The 21,997-nt window shown below is 39.2% G+C and overlaps 1 protein-coding gene across 1 annotated transcript in view; it reads left to right on the top strand.

The window, feature by feature from the left end:
• Positions 1 to 21,997, top strand: part of AGBL4 (AGBL carboxypeptidase 4) — a 1,011,660-nt gene that overhangs the window by 566,595 nt on the left and 423,068 nt on the right. The window contains exon 5 of the mRNA XM_039885641.1: positions 1,159 to 1,375. Coding sequence (XP_039741575.1) covers positions 1,159 to 1,375 — 217 coding nt within the window. The remainder of the gene's footprint in view (positions 1 to 1,158; positions 1,376 to 21,997) is intronic.

Here is a 21,997-nt window from a genome sequence, read left to right as displayed (position 1 = left end):
GCACCTGTGCCCCTTGGCTTCTCAGTTGAATGCCAAACCATTACAGGTGAACTTTACATCTCCACCCACTGTGTCAGAATCCCCTAAAACATATTTGCCCTTAAGGAGCTTCCAAACTGATCCTAAAGGATAAAACTTAGGAAACAGTCAATAAAAAAGCAAGAATTGCTACAAAATGTGGGAGCTGAACTGGCCTGGAATTGTCAACGGGTGATCATGGAAAAGACACAGTTGGAGATGGGTTTGTAGGATGAACAGGATTTGAAGAGACAGAAATGAGAGGCATTCTCTGCAAGTGCGAATAGTTTGAATATCACAGAGCATGACAGAATGCAATGAACCTGTGAAGTGGGTGAATATAAAGAAGTTATAGGAATTATGACTAGAACATTTTGCCTTTTTCATATATGTGGTTTAGTGTTCCTTATTGGAGAATGAGCATGATGGCTTAGCAAAATTGCCTGCACAATGTATTTTAAAGTAGTATTTCCCGTAGTGATTCTGTGGAAAATTAGTCTCATGAGATATTCTGTAGGAAAATAATAATAATAATTTAAAGACATGTTGAATATTCTTTCTTTCCTTGAATATTCACAATGCACATTATTTTATTTTAAAATTTCTGAATTAGTCTTGTAATACAAAAACCTGACTTCCCTGGGAAAAGTAGGCCTCCTCTACTTATGTCACTGTAACATCACACTCTTTATTTCTCCTCAAGACATTTTTAGAGTGCATAACTATATTGTATATTTATTTTTAGTATTTTATTGACTGCTTCTCCACTACAACATATACTCTATAAGGACATACACCTTGCCTGTCTTATTTACCATTATATGCCAAGAATCTAGCATGGTGCCTGGCCATATAATAGGTGCTCAGAATAAGAATAAAGAATGAATAAAACTTTTTAATCTTTGTTTAATGTTGCATTGTTCAAACAGTTTATTGAAAGGGATAAGGCTGAAATTTGAACAAAGTGCTGCCAGATTTCAATCCCTTTTATCCCATAGATGGTACACGTTGTTGTCCTTAGCCATCACCTAGGGTTCTTGATGTTACAGTTTTTCTCTTGAACATTTATTCCTGCTTATTATCTTTTGAAGCTTGAAAAATTGTCTGATATGCCCGAATTTCTTTGCTTGTATCTTTCAGGCAAAGGCTGCCACCTAAAAATGTTTATTACTACCGCTGCCCGGACCATAGGAAGAATTATGTGATGTCCTTTGCATTTTGTTTTGACCGAGAAGAAGATATTTACCAGTTTGCTTACTGCTACCCATATACATATACCCGCTTTCAGCATTACCTTGACAGCCTTCAAAAGAGAAACATGGATTATTTCTTTCGGGAGCAGCTGGGTCAGAGCGTGGTAAGGCTCATTCAAAAACAGGCAGCCTTGGGGGAGGAGCTTAGTAGTGTGTTTTTATAGAATGCAAATAATGGCTATTGGTGCTTTGTGGACTATATGCTTTAGAACTTATAAAAATTATTGTTTTTATTGTGTAATTCTTTACCGCTATGCCCACCAGGGAGTCACAGAATAAGATATAAGACAGATGCTTATCCTTCTGAATGAAGCTGATCTAGCTCTCTAACAAAATATGAAAGTTCTGCTAATTTCCAAAAACTCTGAGAGAAAAGAAAGCCTTCTACTCGGTGCTACAAAAGGCATGAAAGCATTTTATGAGTGTGAGCCTCTGAGATGAAGAATAAATTTGTTTTTTACTGACTTCCACCTGCCTGCACTGCAGGTTATTAGCAAATGGTGTGAAGTTTAGATGTGCTGCTAACAATGTGTTCTGTCTTTGTCATCCATCAGTTCCCAATCCTTTTTTTCTTTCCCCAGGTTTAATTCTCTGGGTCTGGAGATTTCAGTCTTACATTTTGTATTGGTTTTCTATTGCTGACAACAAATTGTCACAGATTTGATGGCTTAAAACAACACAAATTTATTATCTTACAGTTCAGGAGAAGTCTGAAATTAGTCTCAGTGTCCTAAAATCAAGATACCAGCAGGTCTGCCTTCTTTCTGCAATCACTTGGGGAGAATTCATTTTCTTGACTCTTCTAGCTTCTGCAGGCTGCTTGCAGTCCTTGGCTTGTGGTTCCCTTCCATCTTCAAAGCCAGCAATGGCTGGTCAAGTCTTTCTCATGCTACATCACTCTGACACTGAATCTCTGCCTCACTCTTTCAGTTATAAGGACCCTTGTGATTATGTTGGACTCTCCCAGATAATCCAGAATATCTCTCTCCATTTTAAGATTTTTAACTTAATCATATCTGTGAAGTCCCTTTTGTCATATAAGGTAACATATTCACAGGTTCTAGGACTTGGGTGTTTCAGGAGGGGGTGTATTATTCTGCCTACTACACCCTCCATTTCTCTTTTCCTCTGTCTCTCCATATATAACCCAGTATTTGAAACTGTCCTTCACATTGGTTGCATAGGTTTTGTTCTCCATGGTCAGCAATACTTCAGTTGCTAGTAAAGTGTAAGTAGGTAATAATTTGGTTTTATGTTTCAAGAAGTATGGGTTGTGCCTCTGAAAGAGGCATATTGAACACTTTAAAGTTCCTAAGTGAGGATATTGGTGGAATTAGCAGAAAATACTGTATTCGAGGTGCTGAATTTGTTGGTGGAAAAATGGACTCTGCCTAGTGACTGCGTGTTCCACCTAGAAATGAGTCCCACTTCTAAATAAAAGTTTTCAAGACTAGACTGCTTAAATGGCATAGAGTCTGGTCCAGGATACCTTTAAAAAGAGAGAAAATAAAGAGGGCTCATGTATGGCTCAAGTACATGAGAGCCAAATCCAGTCTCAAAAACTAGTGATCACGATGCTATTTTTATAGTCTGAAATTCTCTATACACTAAGATTTTGCTAAAGATCTTCCCTTTACTCTAACCTTCTTCTTAACGGTGCTTCTGATGGGAGCCATGAGTATCTGGTGCCTGTCTACTTTAAACTGAAATTGGGACACATGGTGTATCAGTCAGAATGCTAGCAGGAAACAGATGGCAACTTCGCATGAGGATAATCTGAGAAGGCTTAATAAATGGGCTATTTACAAGGTGTGGGCAGTGTGTAGGGAAACCACAGGGTATCGTGCAGTTCCCTGGGGCTAGTAACAGCTCAGAGGGTGTGAAGGGAAAGAATTGCTACCAGAACCCAATAGTAGAGAGTCATGTAGTGGGCCACCTTGACTTTCAGGTGAGGAAAAAAAGTCAGCCTGAAATGATCCCACAGGGAGGGAGCTGAGAAATATAAATGCATAGAGCTCATTCTCTATGATCTTCCCTCTGATCTCCTGCTAAGGGTCTTTATTGGCTAACCCAACCAGAAATCAGAAGGCAAGAAAGCCCATTAATGTAACCCATACAGATAAGCCTCCCTGGGCAAAGAAAACAGTGGAGAAGGGCAGAGAGTGGATGTAGAGAGGCAAATAGAACATATTAAGTACAAATGGTCTGATCAATGATATATTACTACAAACGGTAACGTTATTTGAGATGGGACTGTCAGAGAAATTCTGAGATGAATGTTTGCCAGACATATGAATTGTGATTTGAATTAAGAGTGAGAAGTTCATGTAATACTTGGGGCTCTGTACATTTCATTTCTGTGTCCACCCTAGCCCCTTTTAGATTTATGCCAGGCAGAACATAGGTGCACATTGAATGGCTATTGAGTGAATTATTGAATGAATGAAAGAATGACTTAAGATATATGTCTAATCACATAATAGAATTTATAGATGTCAAATTATAATGTACACCTGAAAATTATATAATTGTATTAATCAATGTTACCCCAATAAACTTAATTAAAAAAGAAAGATATATGTCTAGAGGCAATGTGAAGAGCTAAGATCATAAGATGATAGGATGGATAATAAGATAATTTAAGCTGCCAATAATATTCATAATGCATATCTAAAATAACAGCAATTTAAACAAGATAGAGGTTTATTTCTCTTCCATATAAAAATCTAGATGTAGGCAATCTAGAGTTGATATTTTAGCTCTGCTCCTTGAAAGCCTTAGGGAGTCAGGTTCTTTCAGCTTTCTGCTCTGCCATCTCTGGAATGTGGCCCTGCACCTCATGATTCAGTGTGGAATTCTACCACCACGTCTGTGTTCTGGATAGCAGGATGAAGGCAGTAGGGAGAGAAAGGAGATGCAGTTATGTGACACTTTCACCTTTATCTCATTTGATAGAACTGATATCCACATTTAACTAAAGGGAGAATGAGAAATGAAGTCTTCATTCTGGGTAACCATGTTTCCAGCTAAAAATTGATAGTCCTACAGATATGGAGGAGACTTGATATTGAAGGACAACCTTAAATCTCTACTATAGGAAACCTGAATTCTGCTTCCAACTCTAATACCAAACTTCTCACATGAACTTGAATGTTACTTCTTCTATCTGGAGACAAGTTTTTATCTCTAAAATGAAAAAGTTGGTCTTAAATAAGGGTATTCAAATTACTTTTTGAGGATTTCACTCAGTTAGAAAAAAAAATAATTTGAGACCCCTGTTCTATTTCAGACCCCGCAAGAGGCATTATGGGGGATATATAATGAAGTATACAAGTTTTGGTGTACTTCCAGAAATGTATTCTATACCAGAAGTAACACATGTTTGAATAGATAAAATATTTTTAAAAGGATATAATTAAGGATCTCATGAGTTGTTTAATGAGTTCATGGTTAGATTAAATATCATGGAGAAGATGTGCTTTAAGCTGAGTCTTGAAATATAGATAATATTACTGAATACAGTGGAGGACAAGTTGCCCACAAAGCAGGAAGCAGCCTGAGGTACTGTACTGCATGGTGGTAGTTAGTTAAAAGTCTGGTTTGATTGGAAAAGGGAATCTTCCTAATGGAAGATTAGGGTAAACAGGAAGGTTGGGGGCACACTCTAGAAAGCCTTGATTGTCATATTAAGGAATTGGGGCTTTATCTTTTATTTAGATTCAACATACAGATCCTGGGTCAGTTACTTTATATGTACTTTTTTTCTTATTTCTCATAATAATTTTATCGTGTAGGCAGTATTATCCCAGTTTGGGAATAAATAATCTAAGACTAAAAATATAAGTTACCTGGCCAGAGCTACATAACTAATTCATGTCAGGGCCAAGATTTAAACTCATGGCTTCTAACACCACATCCTGGTGCTTTGATGGACCCACTGCTGCTTTTCTCCATTGGACCTACTGAGACCCACAGTAGCTATTTGAGAAAAGGATTACCTTATTCAAAGCAGCATTTTAAGAAAGTAAAGTTAATGGAAATGCAGGATATACCTGTGCTGGCTAAACTAGATTAGGGAAACTCGGTGAATTTGCTCAATCCCCCTGTTCTGGGCCTCGAAATTGATACCAGAGACTTTAAGCCTTTCTGGCATACTTTTGCAGATGGGACAATTCTTGGTTACCAGGGTATTTGATACGGCTTGTGTCTGAAGGCACAACTATAATTAGTTAATCTTATTCCAATTTGGAGGGAGGATAATTACAAGTGGGAAGGCTAAACATGCCAACATCCAGATCTTAGGGAGAGCCAGCAGTAAGCAAGATTTTGAATTTCTAGTGCTGAAACTATTAATCACATGGCATAGCTGCTACTGCTACTAATTATATACTAATGGCATTTAATTTTGTTACCAGTGGCCCCTTCTAACCGCACCAAACAAAATCCCTTTGTATATTGATCAAAGCCACAATCTGACATTTAAGATAAATACATTGTTTTTTTCTTGTTGTTTTAACAACTTTGTTGAGGTATGATTTATATACAATAAAACTCACCTATTGTAAGGGTATAATTCTATGATTTTTTGTAAGTTTATAGTTTTACAACTATCATCATTTTCCAGTTTTAGAATCTTTCCATCATCCCAAAAAGTCCCCTTGATAATTCCCACTTCTATTTCCTGAGCAACTGCTGATCTGCTCTCTGACGCTGTAAATTTGCCATTTCTGAACATTTCATATAAATGGAATTATATACTTTGTAGTTTATTTTGCATTTAACATTTTCACTTAGGATTTTTTTGAGGTTCATCCATGTTGGAATATGTATCAGTAGTTCATTCATTTTTGGAGCTGAATAGTATTCTAATTAAAAAGATATACCATTTTGTTTATCTGTCCTCCAGTTGATGGAAATTGGGATTGTTTCCACTTTGGGGCTATTACGAATAATGCTGTTATGAGCATTCACATACATATCTTTCAGTGTGCATGTGATCACATTTCTCTTGGGCAGATTTCTAAAAGTAGAATCATTGGGGCATATTGTAAGTTCACGTTCAACTTAAAAAACAAACTGACAAACTATGTTCCAATTTAGTAGTGCCATTTTACATGGCTACCAGCAAGGAAGGAGAGGCTAATAGTCTCTCTGTGTGCTTACTAACGCTTAGATTTATCTATATTTTTTATTATAGCCATTTTAGTGGGTACGTAGTGCTATCTCGCTGTGATTTTAATTTATATTGTCCTAATGACTAATTATGTTATCTTATCATGTGCTTACTTGCCATTCATATATCTTCTTTGATGAAGTATCAGTTGAAATGTCTTGCTCATTAAACAAAAAATCGGGTTATTTGTGTTCTAATAATGAGTTTTGAGAGTTTTTTACATATTCTGAATGTGAGTCCTTTTTAAATACGTGCTTTGCAAATATTTCTCCCTAATCTGTGCCTTATCTTCTTACTCATTTTCTTAAGTATGACTTTTGAAGAACAGTTTTCAAATTTGAAGCCCAGTTGATTAGTTTTTTTCTCTTATAGATCATACTTTTGGAGTCTTAGCTAAGAACTCTGCCCAGCTGTAGGCCACACAGATTTTCTCCTATATTTTCTTCTAAAATTTTTATAGTTTCCACTTACATTTAAGTCTATGATCCATTTTGAATTACTTTTTTATGCATGACATAAGGTAAGGGTCTAAGTTTGGTTTTTTGCATATAGATAGACATCTAGCTGTTTCAGCACCATTTGTTGAAAAGACTAACTTTTACCCATGAATTATCTTGGCACCTGGTTCTGATACCGCTGCTCAATTTTCCTATTTTTAAGCCTGGATTTCTAGGGAGTCAACCCTGTCTCTGTGTCGGTAAGTGGTCAGCTACGATTGGGCTGAGTTTGTGCTCACCCACCCTGAGCCCCTAAGGCTTTTATCCTCTGCAAGTAAATCTCTTTGTGGGTATGGGGAGCATAGTTAAAGTTAGGCAGTTTTCAAGTATGTCTTGGCTTTTTCTTTCCCTTTGTGTTGTGTTTCCTATGTGCATTTGTGCAGCCTCAAGTTTGTTCAGGACTATGTGGCTGGCTTGAGCCTTCTCGAATCTCTGCTGAGCCTGCACCCAGTGTCAGCCAGGAATATGCTTGCCCCAGCTGTGCAAGCATGGGCCCTCATTACTCTCTCATCCCTGTGATCTCATTTTCACAGACAATGCCAGTGGGTGTGAGCACTGCCTACTTCTCCAAATTAACTGAGTCCCTTTACCATGGCAGAGAAGCTGCCAAATCCTCACAGCTTGGCCTGTCCTAACAGAACATTGAATTCACCAAGACTGAGGGAAGATGGAACAACCCAGGACAGAATGTCACAGATTCTCATTCTTATTGAAATTCAGCACTTTTTAAAGCATAATAGTTTTGAGATTGTTGTATGCCTCTGGTCAGTTTCCAAAACACTGAAATGAGTTGTTTGTGTCAATTTTGTCCAGCTTTATATTTGTTGCCTGGGGATATAATTTCATAATAGTCTCATTCCAACATACCCAGAAATAAATTTTAACTGACAAATATCAGTTTTAAAATCATATAGCCCTTGTACTATCACCTGTTAAAATAGGGTATTATTTTTTATATATCATTGGACTAATTAGATGAACACACGACTTTCTCTCTCTCTCTCTCTCTCTCTCTTTCTTTCATGTGCGCACACACTCTCTGTGGTGTGTGTGTGTGTGTGATGAATTAGGTATAGAGAGCCATTCCTATACTTCAAAAGAAAATGTCTAATAAAGAAAATAACCTGATAGTGTATTTTAGGGAAGCACTAGATAATCATTTATATGAGGAGACTGTTATCTAGGTTCTACCACTGGTTAGTTCTATGACCTTGGGGAAAACACTTCTCCTCTATCGGCCTCAGAAAGTCAGACCAGATTATTTCAAGCTGTCCTTCCAACTGCAACCTAAATTATGGTTTAAATGTTCGTGCCATCCTGATTGCATGTTCTGAGCACACATCAACCTGTTGCAATGTTGCCTCTTAGTCGGTCCTTTATTTTATAATAATGGTAGTTACAGGAGGAACACTTTACCACCAAGACGCCATGTATAGTAATGAGAATGCTATGGAAATACCTAGAAATGCTGGTCTCTCAGATCTTAACACCTCACACAATCTCTAGGGTAAAGACTGTAGGGGTCACATTCAAATTTAACAAATATATTAGGCATCTCCTATGAGCAAGGACCTAAACTGTGTAGACAAGCATCTTGTCTTAACATTCTAGAAATGTAACTTTTTAGCCTCTACTCACACTCTTTTTAAGGTAGCCAATGACAAAAGAAGCCCTACCATCCCCAGAAAAGGGCTGCCTTCCTATAATAGCCTCTCTTTGGATCTAGCTCCACCCTCTGGGTCCACCTTGCATGTGCTTGCTCCAGACTGGACAGGCCTGCAAAGTTAGCAAGACATTAACCACACCCTCCTCCTGACTCTTCTCATCTCCAAGCTAAGCTTTCCCTTTCTCCACTCCTCCTATAATTCTACATTTCTTCATACTCCATTGTTTCTAAACTTTGTACCTTCATTGTTGTTCTCTGGACATGATTGAGGTTGTTAATTTCCTTCTTCAAATGCCAGAATGGAATGTAAAACTCCACAGGTGATCTATGCATCCCACTACAGAATAGGACTATTGCCTCTCTCTGGATGCTATATCTCTAGAAATGTAGCCAGAGTTTACATTAGCTTATTTTTAACAGTAAGGCCTCCTTGTAGTAGGTTTTTTGTTGTTCTTCTTTAAATAAAGCTATTTTTATTTCTGTGATATTCTTTTTAAATAAATCTTTGATTTTGGAATAATTTTAGATTTATAGAAAAGTTGAAAAGATAGTACAGAGAGTTCCCTCATACCCTTCATCTAGTTTCTTCTGATGTTAAAATCTTATATAACCATGGAACATTTATCAAACTAAGAAATTAATATTAACCAAACTATAAAACTATATTCAGATTTCATCAATTTTTCCACTAATGTTCTTTGTCAGCCCCAGGATCCAATCTAGGATGCCATGTTAGCCTGTAGTAGATATTATAATGATAACTGTGACCCCTTACACTTATCCTAAGTTTCAACTTTTTGGTTTAGTTCTTTGTTCTGGCTTGCTATGGTCATTTTGATTCTTAGATTCTCTTATCTGCAGTATTAGTGACTTAACTCAGAATTTTTAAAGTACATACTTTTTAAGTATTAATTTAAGTCAAGGATACAAGTGTTGAATAGGATAAGACCTGAAGGCAAGAACAGAGATCCATGCATATTATCAGAGACTTCTCCAGAATATCTAGATTGGTATTTTAATTTTATTTTAATTTTCTTAATTTTTAATTTTTTATGGTGACATTGGTTAATAAAATCCAAGTAGATTGGTATTTTTATGTCAATTCTATATCAATTCCTGGGGTTTGATTATGCTTCTAATCCCAATAGAATAAGTAACCTACATAAGCAAGGTTTTATCTGCCTCCAAGTCAACTCAACTGAGTTTAATTAAGTTCAACTTAAGTTAGTATCTCTTATGTACCACATTCTACATCTAGAGGTAAACAAGATGTAGTCTCTGCCCCCATTTCTTCATCTTGTCTATAAAGATCTTATATAAAGTTTTGCCTAATGGCTGTTTCAAATCCATGATGAGTGAGGAAGAACCAGAGAGCAAAGGCAAAATTTAGAAAATGGAGTGCTTTCTGGGGAAGGGTCTGGCTAGATGGGGCTCTACAATGAGGACCCTGAGTGATGGGATCCCCGCCCTGGGGCTCTAACCCCCTTCTCATGAGACTAGTATTTTTCAGCAGCTATTTGGTTCCCAGATCAGTAAAGTCACTGTGAGAATGGTCAGGTGGCAGACAGAAGATTCTGAAAGCCTCATCTTGAAAGATTTTCAGAATTCAAACCAAACTAAGAATCTGGAAGTCAGACTAAATTAAATAAATAAATAAATAAATAAATAAATAAATAAATAAATAAATAAATAGTATAAAGAAGGCTGATTATGAAGCCAAAGTGAAAAGAATAAAAGGACATGATATGATCAAAGAAAGCCAGAAAGCTAGGGTAAGGAGGAAGAGGAGCAGACTTGACATGTATAAGGAAATCTGGAAGAATTTAATCTATAGAGCTCGGCAGCCTCTACTACAATCCTTGTATAGACTTGTGTGGAAAGGCCAGGATCTCAAAAAGGAGCTGAGGCAACCAATGACCTTGTAGGCAGGAAAGTCGAGGGAGAAAAGATAATAACACCATTGAAGAGAGGCTACAGAGAGAGAGGACCATTCTGACCTGCATGATAACTTCAAAATAAAGTAGTCCCCTACCATTTTTTGTTTCTTTCCTTTTGTTCTTTCTTCCCTTTGAAGTAAAAATCATGGAGTTGCAGCTGGCAACTTGACCAAACAAATGTATGAAAAATAATGAAATCTTTTTAGCTGAGTTTTAAATTGAGTAATTGTTGGAAGTTAGTAATCTCAATTATCATCTCCTAATCCACCTCTCAGGAGAGTTCTTGTGGACCCCCATCTGCACCAAACCTTGTCCTGATCAGACACTCTAAATTAAACAAGCTTAGTGGTTTGGCTCCCTTCCAGCAGTCCACTTGATAAGTCACCAATCTCTTGGCATAGTTTTTGCGATTCCCTCCAAAAGCTGTCCAAATCAATTGGAGGCAGATACATCCTCCCAGCGTCTGGCTGAGGGGTTTCCAATGTGCCCTGCTGATGCAGGTGACCCATCCATTCCAAACCTCAACCCCAAGTAAAAAATGGCCTATAGAGAAAGTGCTAGGAATCGTGCCCCTGGGCTCTCCCTTTACTAGAACAGGAGACACATGTCCGATTTACCTCACGCAGCAGAGGCTGACCCTAACACACACCTGCTCCAAACCTGGGTTTCCTAATTTAGTGAATACATCACCATCATTCCAGTTGCCCATGCGAGAAACCTGTCCTATTTAACTCCTTTTTATTCACTTTTCACATACTGTCCATCACCAAGTATGATCAAGGCCACAATCAATATCCTTAGTATCTATCCCTTTCTCATTTGTGCTGCCAGCGCCCTAGTTCAAACTATCAGCATCTCTCAGAAGTTACAACAGCTTCTTTAGCCTCAGATATAAGATGAGGTAAACAGACCTCCAGGCTCTATTCTGTTTCGATGGCTACATCAGCATTGCAGTAGCTTCTGAAAGTCCCAGCCCTCCTCCTAACCTTGTGTTCCCCTCACCTCCTCACTGTTCCTGTAGTACCTGAGGAGAGACAGAGTAACCTCTTCGCTGAACACCAGCCATCTGGCATCCTTCTTGCTAACAGATTGCTACTTTTAGAACATTCTTTGCTCTCTCTTTAATAAAAAGACCTCATATAAAAAGATGTTTTGAGCTTCATGCCATCAGTCTATATAAGCCCCCTGCCAATCCTTATTGCTGTCATCTGCTGACCTCTTAGACACTTCCCTTAATCATGGAAGACTTTGGACCCTAATTATTTTTTCCACGGTACTGCTGCCACCAAAATGAGTGATTTCGGTATCCATGAAAATTACCCATTGAACACCCTGCCGTTCAGTAGTTTAAGGTAAAATAACAAATTCTTAACATGGTCTGTAAGAATCCGCATAATCTGGCCTCTGCCTGCTTCTTCAGCCTCTCTCATACCCCTTTCACTTTGCTGTCTATGCACTGGCCTTTCTACAGTTCTTTCTGAGAGCAGTGAATTTCTCCCTAACTTGTATAAACACTGGCCCACGTACCTGGAATGTACTTTCTCTTTGGCCCTTTACCTAGCTACTTCCTAGTATATATTCAGGATCCAATTTGAACATCATTTCCTCATGGAATTTTTTCCTGATACAACGTTCTCCAGACAGTTTGAGAGCCTCTGTTATGTGTCTATAATATATTCCATTTCTCCTTTAAAACATTTAGCACTCTTCTGATTACTCATTCGATATCTGTCTTCCTCTGTTCATAGCTTTAGGGAGTATTACTGTATTTAAGGTATGTACAGGACTGAGGGTAGGCGGAGAAGTCATGCTGTTATAGCCAGAATCCCTTCTTGGCACCTCTCAGGATGGTCGTCCTTTGTCACTTCCACTGTAGCACATTTCCGTCTTGTTGAATCTGTGGTATATAACATTAGGGCACAAGGTCATTTCTTTTATGTGAGTCATAGAATGTCAAAGCCAAGAAGAATCTTAAGTTTCTCTAGTTCTAAGATTTTAAAGCCATGCTCTCTGTGTTTTCAGGAGTGATCTGAGCTCTGAATAGTACCTTAGGGGCCACTGAGGAGGGAAAGGAGGGACTTCTGAGAAGTCGGGGCTCTGGCTTCTCTTCATCCTTCCTGCTGTACACACCAGAGCAGCCCCTACTTACCGGCCTTCCCGATAGACTTAGTTTGAAGAAAGGACTCAGATGCTAGCAATCTTTGCAAACTTCCCTCCCTTTCTGCAGCTGGAGACACTAGGGCCCAGAGAGGGGAGGTAACTTTCCTGAGTCACACAGTGAATTAGTAGGACAGCTCTAGCTGGAAGCCCAGCTGCTGACTCCTAGATTGTCTACTGCAGCCCACTGCTTCTCTCTCCCAGGCCCATCTGCAAGGTTTGCTTACATGTCTACTCTTTCTGCAAACACTAACTGGGCACGTACAAGGCAGTGAGAAAGAATTTAGATGCCTAAGTCAGTAATGTGAGCAACATGGGTTAGAACCTGACTTTGTCACTCATTAACTGTGTAACCTTGGGCCAATTACTTAATCTCTCTGTGCCTCTGTTTTCTCATACATTAGTCTCCCATCTTCAACAGGTATCCGGAGATATCCCTTATTCAGTCATAATTTAAGTAGAAAGATCATCACAGCTAGTGCCATATTGCAGTTTGAATTTTGATTCTGTCACTTATATCTTTGACTTGTCAAATAACCTTTCTACCCCTCATCTGAAAACTAGGCATTGTGATTTACCTTCAGGGTTATTGTCATGACAAGAGGCTTCTAGTAGATGTTAGATAACAGATGCGAAAATGCCTCCTGAATTGTTTGTAACTATTTGGATATAATACATTTGTAATATCACATTTCCCTTACCAGACTCTAAGCTTCCTAAAAGTACAGTAGTCCCACGCCCTCTTATCTGTGGGGGATACATTCCAAGACCCCCAATAGATGCCCGTGAATGGCAGATAGTACATAACCCTATATATACTATGTTTTATACATTCATCCCTACGATAAAGTTTAATTTATAATTAGACACAGTGAAAGATTAACAACAATAACATAATAAAATAGAACAATTATAACAATAAAGTAAGGGTTACTTGAATGCAAGCACTGCGATCTCATGACAGTTAATCTGATAACAAAGACAGCTACTAAGTTAGTAATGAGGGCGTTGGTGGGGATGATAGCATATACAGCATGGATATGCTGGACAAAGGGATGATTCATGTCCTGGGAGGGACAGAGCAGGATGGCACAAGATTTCATCATGCTACTCAAATGGTGTGTAAATTAAAACTATGAATTATTTATTTCTGGAATTTTTCATTTAATATTTTCAGACAGTTGGCAGCAGGTAACTGAAACTGTGAAAAGGACAACTGCAGATAAAGGGGGATTACTATAGACAATTTGTCATACAAAAATGAGAACAACATTTAGAGTATTTACTACATTCCAAGCACTATTCGACCTTTGTTATCTCGTTTAATCGGCTTCAACAACACTATGAAGCAGATACTACTATTATCCCCATTTTGAAGATGGGGAAATGGGGGCATAGTAAGGTTAAGTAACTTCTTCAAGCTTATACTACTTACAGGTGGTAATACCTACGTAGAAGGAACCAAGGTGTAGATGATTGGTGGGGAGTGGGAAAGGGACTGTAGGTACACGGAAGAGGCTCATAACCAAAGCTAGGGAATCAGAAAGAACTGTATGGGTGAGGTAATATTTGGGCCCTCTCTTGGAGGATACTTAATGGTGAAGACCGTATACTGGTGATGTAGTAGAGGGTATAGATTGGAAAGACACCTAGAAGGTCATGCTCAAGACTGGCTAAAGCTGTGGAAGAGCATTGGGGGTGCAGAGAGGAAAGATCTGGATATAATAAGGGAAACAGTTTGAGGAAGGCTGTGGCTGATAGTGGGTCCCAGAATAAGTCCCCAGTGCTAATGCTGCTGCTTAGAGAATCCCTGCCTAAAGCAAATCATCATCCATCAATACAAAACGGAAAAGAGAAGGGGGAAAAAACATCAAAATTATCCATCAACTAGGTCTGACATTGTTTCTTGGCCATTCTTAAAAGGCAAAAGTATTACAAATACAGTGGTTGGAAACTCAGAAAGGTGAGTATGGTGGATGACTTTGTAAAGCCTCTTAGGGAAAAGAAAAGAGAATCAGTTGCAAATTGTTATTATCCATTTTCTAACAAAAATGTCCTGCTGCAGGGAGACTTGATAAATGAACTGGACATTTTCCTAGAATCCTATTATTAGTATTCAGGAAGATTGTTTCAGTGTTAAAAAACAAACTACTGGCTACAACTTTTGGCCTTTTTGTATTTATTTAGCTTAAAGCGGGTCTGAAAAAAATAAGATTTTAAAGCAACTTCCAACATGATTTTGACCTAAGTAATGATTCACTCTGCAGTCTTGCTTTCAAAAGGTTTGCTTTGTGTTACTTTTGGTGATTGTGCCGACCAAAAGTAATGGCTTGGGAACAATATATTGGGATGTGTTTTTCACAGGCTATGAAAGGGACAAAGCATAGGGCCTGGAAAAAAGAGGCTTATGAGTCACCCCATGCTGTGGCAGCTGGAATTGGAAAATCCAGGTGAGATTTGACTGATGGCCCTTGGCTGGGATCTGTTCTCCTTTCCAGAGCAAGCTGTTGAAGTTCCCAAGGGATCCTTTAGCCAGCAACATGTCTGAGGTTGCAGTAACATTCTCTCAGGGCATTGTTTGTCTAAGGGAGGTGGGGAACAGGAGGGAAATGGGTTAGGTGCTACCTTCCAGGGCCTATGGTTTGATATTCTCCAATGAAGCTGCTACTGCTATTTCTTTTCTCTAATATTGCCGACCTCTGCTTCCTCTTTTTCCTGTTTCCCCATTCTTTTTCTTTGGCAAAACGTTTCTTAATGTGCATTTATCTGTAAGAGCTTAAATTATAAAGTTCTTAGGAGAAAACACAGGAGTATATCTTCGTGATTTGGTTAGACAGTGGTTTCTTAGATATGATAACAAAAACAAAGGAGCAAAAGACAACTTGTACTTTATCAAAATTAAAAACGTTTGTGCTAAAATGACACCATTAAGAAAATGAAAAGAGAAGCTACAGAATGAGGGAAAACATTTTTAAATTACATATCTGAAAAGAGACTTGCATCAAGAACATATAAAGAATGCCTACAACTCAATGAAAAGACAAAAAAAAAAACCTAATTTCATAATGGGCAATGGATTTAAATAGACATTTCTTCAAAGAAGATACACAAATGGGCAATAAGCACATAAATGGATACTCAACATTATTAGCCATCAGGGAAAAGCAAATCAAAACCACAGTGACATATCCCATCCCAACCTCTAGGATGGCTATAATAAAAGAAGACAGACAATAGCAAATGCTGGGGAGGATGTGGAGAAATTGAAACCCTCACATGTTACTGGTAGGAATGTAAAATGGTGCAGCTGCTTTGAAAACATTTAGCAGTTGCTCAAAATGTTAAGCATAGAGTTACCCAGTAATTTAACTCCTAGGTATATATATTTAAGAAAATTGAAAATGTATGTTCACTCGAAGACTTGTACATGAATTTTCACAGCAGCATTATTCATAATAGCTAACAAGTGCAGACAACCAAATGTCCATCAATTGATGAATGGATAAATAATGTTGTATATCCATATAATGGAATATTATTCAGCCATAAAAAGAAATAAAGTACTGATACATGGCTTATAACATGGATTTTATTCTTCTTTGTGGTTGTATAGTTTCTAGATTAACAGTAGGTTCTCAGGAAATTTTTGTTGAACAGATATATTAATTCATATCTCTCTTAAAAGGAGAAACTGCTGAAAATATTCAGATTCCTTGTTTTCCTAAATAGATATCACTTCAGAAATATCATTTCATGAACATCCTTACTCTGTTTTCTCTTTCATGCCTTGGGCTGGATTAATTTTTTTAATTTTGGTTTTCTTTTTTCTAAATTATTCAACTTCATCCATCAGTATTATTTGATTTCTCTGGCTTATTTACCATAGTTTGGCATTAGAAGACAATTATTTGCTGAGAAGAGAATAGGAGTACTCTCTTCTCCAAACTGTATTTTATAGGAAAGGCAGTTTCCAGTATATTTCCTACATTAAAGTGGATAATAATGAGATATTAATATTCACTGCAGCCACTTGAATCAGCCTATTTTTCATTCAATAATATTCATACATATTTAAAAATTTTCTAACTTTGTCTAACTAGGTCAGCAGAATTTTACCCAATTTTGTTATTGTTTGTTCAAGCCACCATTTTACAGGGGTTGGGGGTAGACAGATGGCTGAGAGTTTTCATCTCTTTTCTCCCAATCATGATGCACTGCAAGCAGCTGAAGTAATGAATGTTGAGACCGAAAAAGATCCTGAAAGATTAGTCTTCTAACACCTTCCTTTCTCAACTGAGGAAATGGAGGCTTAAGAAGAAAAGAGGTCTGTAGTCCCCAGGATTATGGCCTAGGTTCCCCGATTAGGAATCTCATGTGCTTTGCATTTTCACACAGAGGAGCCCTTTTTGTCATGTTATCTTCCATTTTCTCTCCATACACAATGTGTCAATGTATCATGGAATCTTGTCATCTTCAGGACTAACACTAGGTTGCTATTATTATTCCCTCACACAGATGGAGAAACCAGGGCTCAGATTAATTTACTTGCTTGATCTCACATAGCTAGTAAGTGGCAGGACCACGGTTTGTATCCAGGTCTGTCTGACTTTAAAACATATGTTCTTTATTCTGCATCGACCCTTCCACTGACTACCCCGTGTTACTGTGGGGATCTAATAGGAACATCGAAGCACTTAGAGGTGAGGAAGGCTTTGTCTTCTTGAGTCTCCAGGGTTCTTTCTCAGGGCAGAGTTGCCTCTGGGGCTCTATTTTGCCTCCTTCCTGACTCGCCAGAGGACCCAGCCCACTTCCACCTTCCCTGCGGCTACTGCTTCTGCCCTGTTCTCCCGCGCTTCCTCATTTAGCCTGCTTGGGGCGGCTGATTCAGTCCTGCTAGCTTCTCTTCTTCTTTGCCCCACAAAACAGTCATAGGCCCTCTTCTGTTTCAGAGTTTTCTGTTAAACCCTGTAGGTGCAGAGCTAGGGAACAAGGTAGCAGATGAAGATACAAGCGCAGATGAGACAAGACTCCAGATTCTTTTGGTGTTAGTTGTTTGGGGCTCCTGTCCCTCCTCAGTTATCTCTGAATGGGTGAAGCTCATCTGGCTGCCCTTCCTTCAGGTCAGCCCTTCCTTTAGTCTATGAAGGCTCCTCCTCCAGGAACCTCCCTCTGTGTAATCCGAGGGCCTGAATGTGGTGAAAAAAAATGATAGGTGTGTTTCCATCTTTGAGAGCTTCCTCAATACTGGAGCCTCCCGTATAATTGGGTCCCTGCCCAGCTCTGCTTTTCCTGGGAATGAACCTTTCGTGTTGCTTCCTCTCAGAACTGATAAGGTCCAATTTGAACAGATGATCTGCTGTGAAGGGTGCCACAGAGATAGCTCCTGTCCTGAGATGGAGAGCATGGCTGAGGTTCCATATTGTTCCTTATTGTGCTGAGGGTTAGTAATTTTGTGAAAATGTATCTACATTTTCTTGGAAGACTTGAAATGTGCTACACCCATGTTAGAGGGCATTATTATTAATGCTGTTAGTGATGATGATAGTGACAAAACAGCCATAGTAGTAATGATAACCATGACACTCAAATGGAAAGAGAACATAGAGGTTTTGGAGTCAGACAGATCAGTGTTTGAATTTCAGCTTCATCACTAATTCATTACCAAAATAAGCAAATGATTTCACAGTACTCAGTCTGTTTCTTCATCTGCGCATTTGGAAAAAATAACCCTTAATTTTCAAGGTATTTGTCAGCAATAATGTCAACCAAAGCTAATATTTATTAAGCACTTATATATGCCACACAGTTTGAGACCTGTCTGCTACTCTGTTCATTCTAAAGATTAAGGATTGAGGTACAGAGAAATTCATTAACTTGCCTGAGATCTCACAGCCTAGTAAGTAAGTAGTAGAGTAGGGACTTGGGAGCTAAGCCTCAGCAATTTGTCTCAAAAGCCTACAATTAAAACATAAGGTCTATACAGCAGTTGCCATATTGCCTGGCACACATTAGTTTCTCAATTGGTAACTATAATTTAACAGCATATTGAATTTCTAAAGAGCTACACAAGTGAAAAATGTTTGTTTTTGTTATCTTTAAGACTTTGTCTCTTTCTCATTACTTAGTAAGGAATGCCTAAAAAGCTGTGTTTACAGAAGGAAGCGAGATTTGATACTTACCTGCTTACTTTGATCAAGATAGACAACCACATTTGACAATCTTGGCTCCAGCTGGTTTATTTTAGGAGGCATAAATTATTCACTTGGAATGTCTACACTGATTACATTGACCAGAAAAAAAAAAAATGCCAGCACAGCTTCCCACTTGTGCTGGCTGTGGCTCAGGCTGGTCTCCAAGGAGAAGTAGCTTTTCTCAAGGTGGGGCAGCCTCACACAGATGTCAATGTTATTATCAATACATGTTATTGACCTGAAGGTATGTGTTATTCTGAAACCCTTGGACAGAATTTGCCCTCATACAGCATATAACCAGTCTCTTGTCCAAAAGCAGAGCTTTTTGACATGTCTTTGGCTCCAGGCTCTACAGACACCCCTTGAGGCAGAAGGAACTTGCTATCTCCATGGCAGCCTATTCCAACCCTGGGACAGCTCAGAGTTCCTCTTATCCTTCTGTGGAGCCCGTGACTTTTGAATTGGTAGACTTTTGAAAGTTCACAGTCAAGGGACCAAGGAAACACCCAGGGAAATTAGAATGGAAGGAAGAGACCAGGGTTTTATTTCATTTGTTTTGTTTCTGCTTTTGGGGGGATTGTCGATGTAGGGGTTTAAACAAGGGAGCAACTAGGTCAAATTTGTTTTATATTAAGTGCAGTTGGGCTGCTATGTGGAAGATGAATTAAAAGGCAGAGAGCATTGTCAGAGAGTTCTCTAACAAGATAGTAAGAAAGAGGGAAAAGAGTTGATAGATTCAAGAAATATCTAGGAGTTAAAATTCACAGAACATGTGATTAATTGAATGTTATAGGTGACAGAAAGAGAGGAATCAAGCCCTGTGCCTGGGGTTCTGGCTTCTTTGAGCTGATGAATGGTAGAACTGCCAAAATGGAGAGGAAGGGAAATTCTGGGGAGTATGTTAAATTCAGCCAAGACACTCAATATCCAGAAATATTTGGCAAACTCACATGTATTTCTAAAGGGGATCGGTCATGTCAGAAAAAACTTCCAAGCAATAGTTGGTATTGGATATCAGGTGGATAGTGACCTATTTCTTCTTCTCCCCTCAGTCTATCACCACTACCTGGGCCCTGGAAACATGCTCCAGGCTCTAGGAGAAGTGATGGTAAGGGTGTGAGGTGGGACTTCTCAGTTTTAGGTTGAGAGTGACCTTGCATTCCAAGAGAGGCACTGTGGCCAACTCTGACTTCATTGGTGTGTAAGACTCTGGGGCTCACCTCAGCTGTGTGTGTGTGTGTGTGTGTGTGTGTGTGTGTTCTTGCTTCTAGCAACAAAATCCTACCTGTAGGCGAGGCTAAGGCTGCTTACATGCTTCCTGCCTTGTCAGGGCTGGCGCAGAAACCAAGCATTGCTAATCTCCCAGGTTGAGGCAACAGTGCCTGCAAAACCAGAATCGGGCTGGGTCAGACAGGGGCTAATAAATTTGCCCTTTCTTACTGTCCTACCTGGTAACTTCATCCTAGATTTTCTACTTACTTGGCATACTTTGATGTAACTGCAGCTCCTCAGCTTGCCAGGTAGAAAAATATGCAGCCTATAATTTTGGTGGAGGGGAATAAAAGATTAAGTAGAGCTAAACAGGCAGAGTTTCTTCTTGTTATGACCTTAAACCAAAGTTTTGCAGTCTGAAGTTCAAGGATAGGTTTAAAAGCTTGCCAAATTCCCCAGCACTAGTGGCCAAATGTGGTATATTATGTACATGTGTGCATTTTTCTGGGAGAGGATTTGTCATTTCCACCAGACTTACAAAAGTAGCTATGACCTGATATAGATCAAAAACCACTACCTTACACCCATTCTAGGCTTCTTCTTCTAACTCTTATGGCCACTTGAAGATGGTAGTTTGTCATTGAAGAGACAATATAATATATTGGAAAGACCTTAGAACTGTCACACAGGAGTTCCTAATACCAGCCCCAGACATGCCCAGTGTAGCATTTTGCAAGTCTTTTCTTTACACTGAGCCTTGCCCGCTAGGACTCTGTGAGCCATGTGTGGTCTTGAGGACAGTCTCTCCCAGCTGGACTGCGGAGCACGTTGCAGGAGTCAGGCACTTGGCAGACTCCAAGTGGCAGTGTGCAGAGTGACAGGCACTAAGACCTATGGTGGCAGCTGGGAAGGCAGATCCCTGCTGTCAGAGCTCACTGAGGGGCCTGCATGCTCAGTCCCTATAGACCATGAATAATTCTATCGATCCTGAATCTTTAGGCAGGCAGCCTTCGAGGTCACCTCATCTAACCTTCCAGCCAATAGGAGCCTGAAGATAGGTCCCTTGGTGATGAGTCCATCACCTGTGTCTTTAACGTGAATATGGCCCCAGCTGGAATGTGCTTTCTCCCTCTTGCAATGTCAAAATGCCTGCGCTCTCAAGTGACTGAATCAGACTAAATATTTAATGCACGAAGTCAGCCTTCCCAGGGCCTTTGATCTGAAACTTCTTAAAAACATCTTAAAAGCCCTTCAGACACTGGTTAGTATTTCATTACAGTCACTTAAAATAGATTTATTTTATCAAAACATCCTGTCAGAAACCCTGAAGGCGGGCTGACTAACCCCTAGTGATTCTGACAGGACTGCCTCCCCACATTAGGCACCCAGCATCTCTAGACAGCCCTGTCCACATGCTGAGGGGTGCAGCTGTCACAGGCAACCCTGGATAGCTCCAGAGCTGTGAGCAGAGGAGGCGGCAAGGCTTGTCAGAAGCCTTGGGAGACTTCGTCAGTAACACCCCCGTGAAGGGAATGAACATTTATTGAGAGTCAGCCATGAGCCAAGCCGTTACCTGGGGTTCTTGCGTTTTGAATCTTATGGAATCTTCACAATAGCCCTGTAAGGTGGATGGTGGTCTCTCTAACACACCGATTAGGAAGCTGAGGCTCAGAGACATATGGAACTTGCTTAAGGTCACAGAGCAGAATTAAGATTGTAACTCAGGTCTAGCTCAAAAGCCTATGTTTTTCTTTTTCTTTTTCCACTGAGATTGTTCCTTTCACTGAGAATTCTCAGTTGTTTCTTTCTTTAAAAAGAATAAATAAGTGAAAATAGCATTTTATAAAATTATATAACTAGTACATCCTGATATAGAAAAGAATAAGGAAGAAA

Source organism: Pteropus medius, unplaced genomic scaffold, assembly GCF_902729225.1.
Source record: "Pteropus medius unplaced genomic scaffold, Ma_sr-lr_union100, whole genome shotgun sequence".
NCBI classification, from domain to species: domain Eukaryota; kingdom Metazoa; phylum Chordata; class Mammalia; order Chiroptera; family Pteropodidae; genus Pteropus; species Pteropus medius.
This window is presented reverse-complemented; position numbering and strand designations above follow the sequence as displayed.